Below are 668 nucleotides of genomic sequence, written 5' to 3'. Positions count from 1 at the left end.
AGAGAGCGAGAGAGAGAGAGAGAGAGAGAGAGAGCGAGAGAGAGAGAGAGAGAGCGAGAGAGAGAGAGAGAGAGAGAGTGTGTGTGTCTGTGTGTGTATTTTCTGACCTCGGACACGACTTCATGGGACATGAGTCTCTGAATGGCGGCGAGACACAGCAGGGTGATTTTGGGTTCTTTGGTTCCGCAGCCCATGAGGAACGGCTGGACCACCTCTGAACTGTTCTCCTTCAGCGCTGATGTTAAATCAACACAATAGTGTCTATTTATCTCCACATGGGTCATATCACACCATTACTTCAGCATCACACGCTCTTACCTGCCAGGATGTCTGTGTTTCTTGCAGCGATGGTTTTGATCTTGACGATGCCAGACTCTGCGGCCTAAAGACGGACAAACTCACGTGAGACTCTTTACAGGAAAACTTAACAGTCTTAAGTCGCTGGGGGATATTTGTAGCAATAGCCAAAAATACATTGTATGGGTCAAAACTAGCGATTTTTCTTTTATGTCAAAAATCATTAGGATATTAAGTAAAGATCATGTTCCATGAAGATATTTAGTCAATTTCCTACTGTAAATATATCAAAACTTAATTTTTGATTAGTAATATACATTGCTAAGAACTTAATTTGGACAACTTTAAAGATGATTTTCTCAATATTTAGA

At 41.3% G+C, this 668-nt stretch overlaps 1 protein-coding gene across 1 annotated transcript in view; it reads right to left on the bottom strand.

Annotated features, from left to right (window-relative positions):
• mon2 (MON2 homolog, regulator of endosome-to-Golgi trafficking) overlaps positions 1 to 388 on the bottom strand; it is a 38523-nt gene extending 38135 nt beyond the window's left edge. Inside the window, exons 1-2 of the mRNA XM_016230826.1 lie at positions 319 to 388; positions 108 to 235 (exon numbers count right to left, since the gene is read on the bottom strand). Coding sequence (XP_016086312.1) covers positions 108 to 194 — 87 coding nt within the window. The 5' untranslated portion in view covers positions 195 to 235; positions 319 to 388. The remainder of the gene's footprint in view (positions 1 to 107; positions 236 to 318) is intronic.
• Between the last annotated feature and the right edge of the window lie 280 nt (positions 389 to 668).

This window comes from Sinocyclocheilus grahami, unplaced genomic scaffold (genome assembly GCF_001515645.1).
Source record: "Sinocyclocheilus grahami isolate Dianchi unplaced genomic scaffold, SAMN03320097.WGS_v1.1 scaffold377.1, whole genome shotgun sequence".
Lineage (NCBI taxonomy): Eukaryota > Metazoa > Chordata > Actinopteri > Cypriniformes > Cyprinidae > Sinocyclocheilus > Sinocyclocheilus grahami.
This window is presented reverse-complemented; position numbering and strand designations above follow the sequence as displayed.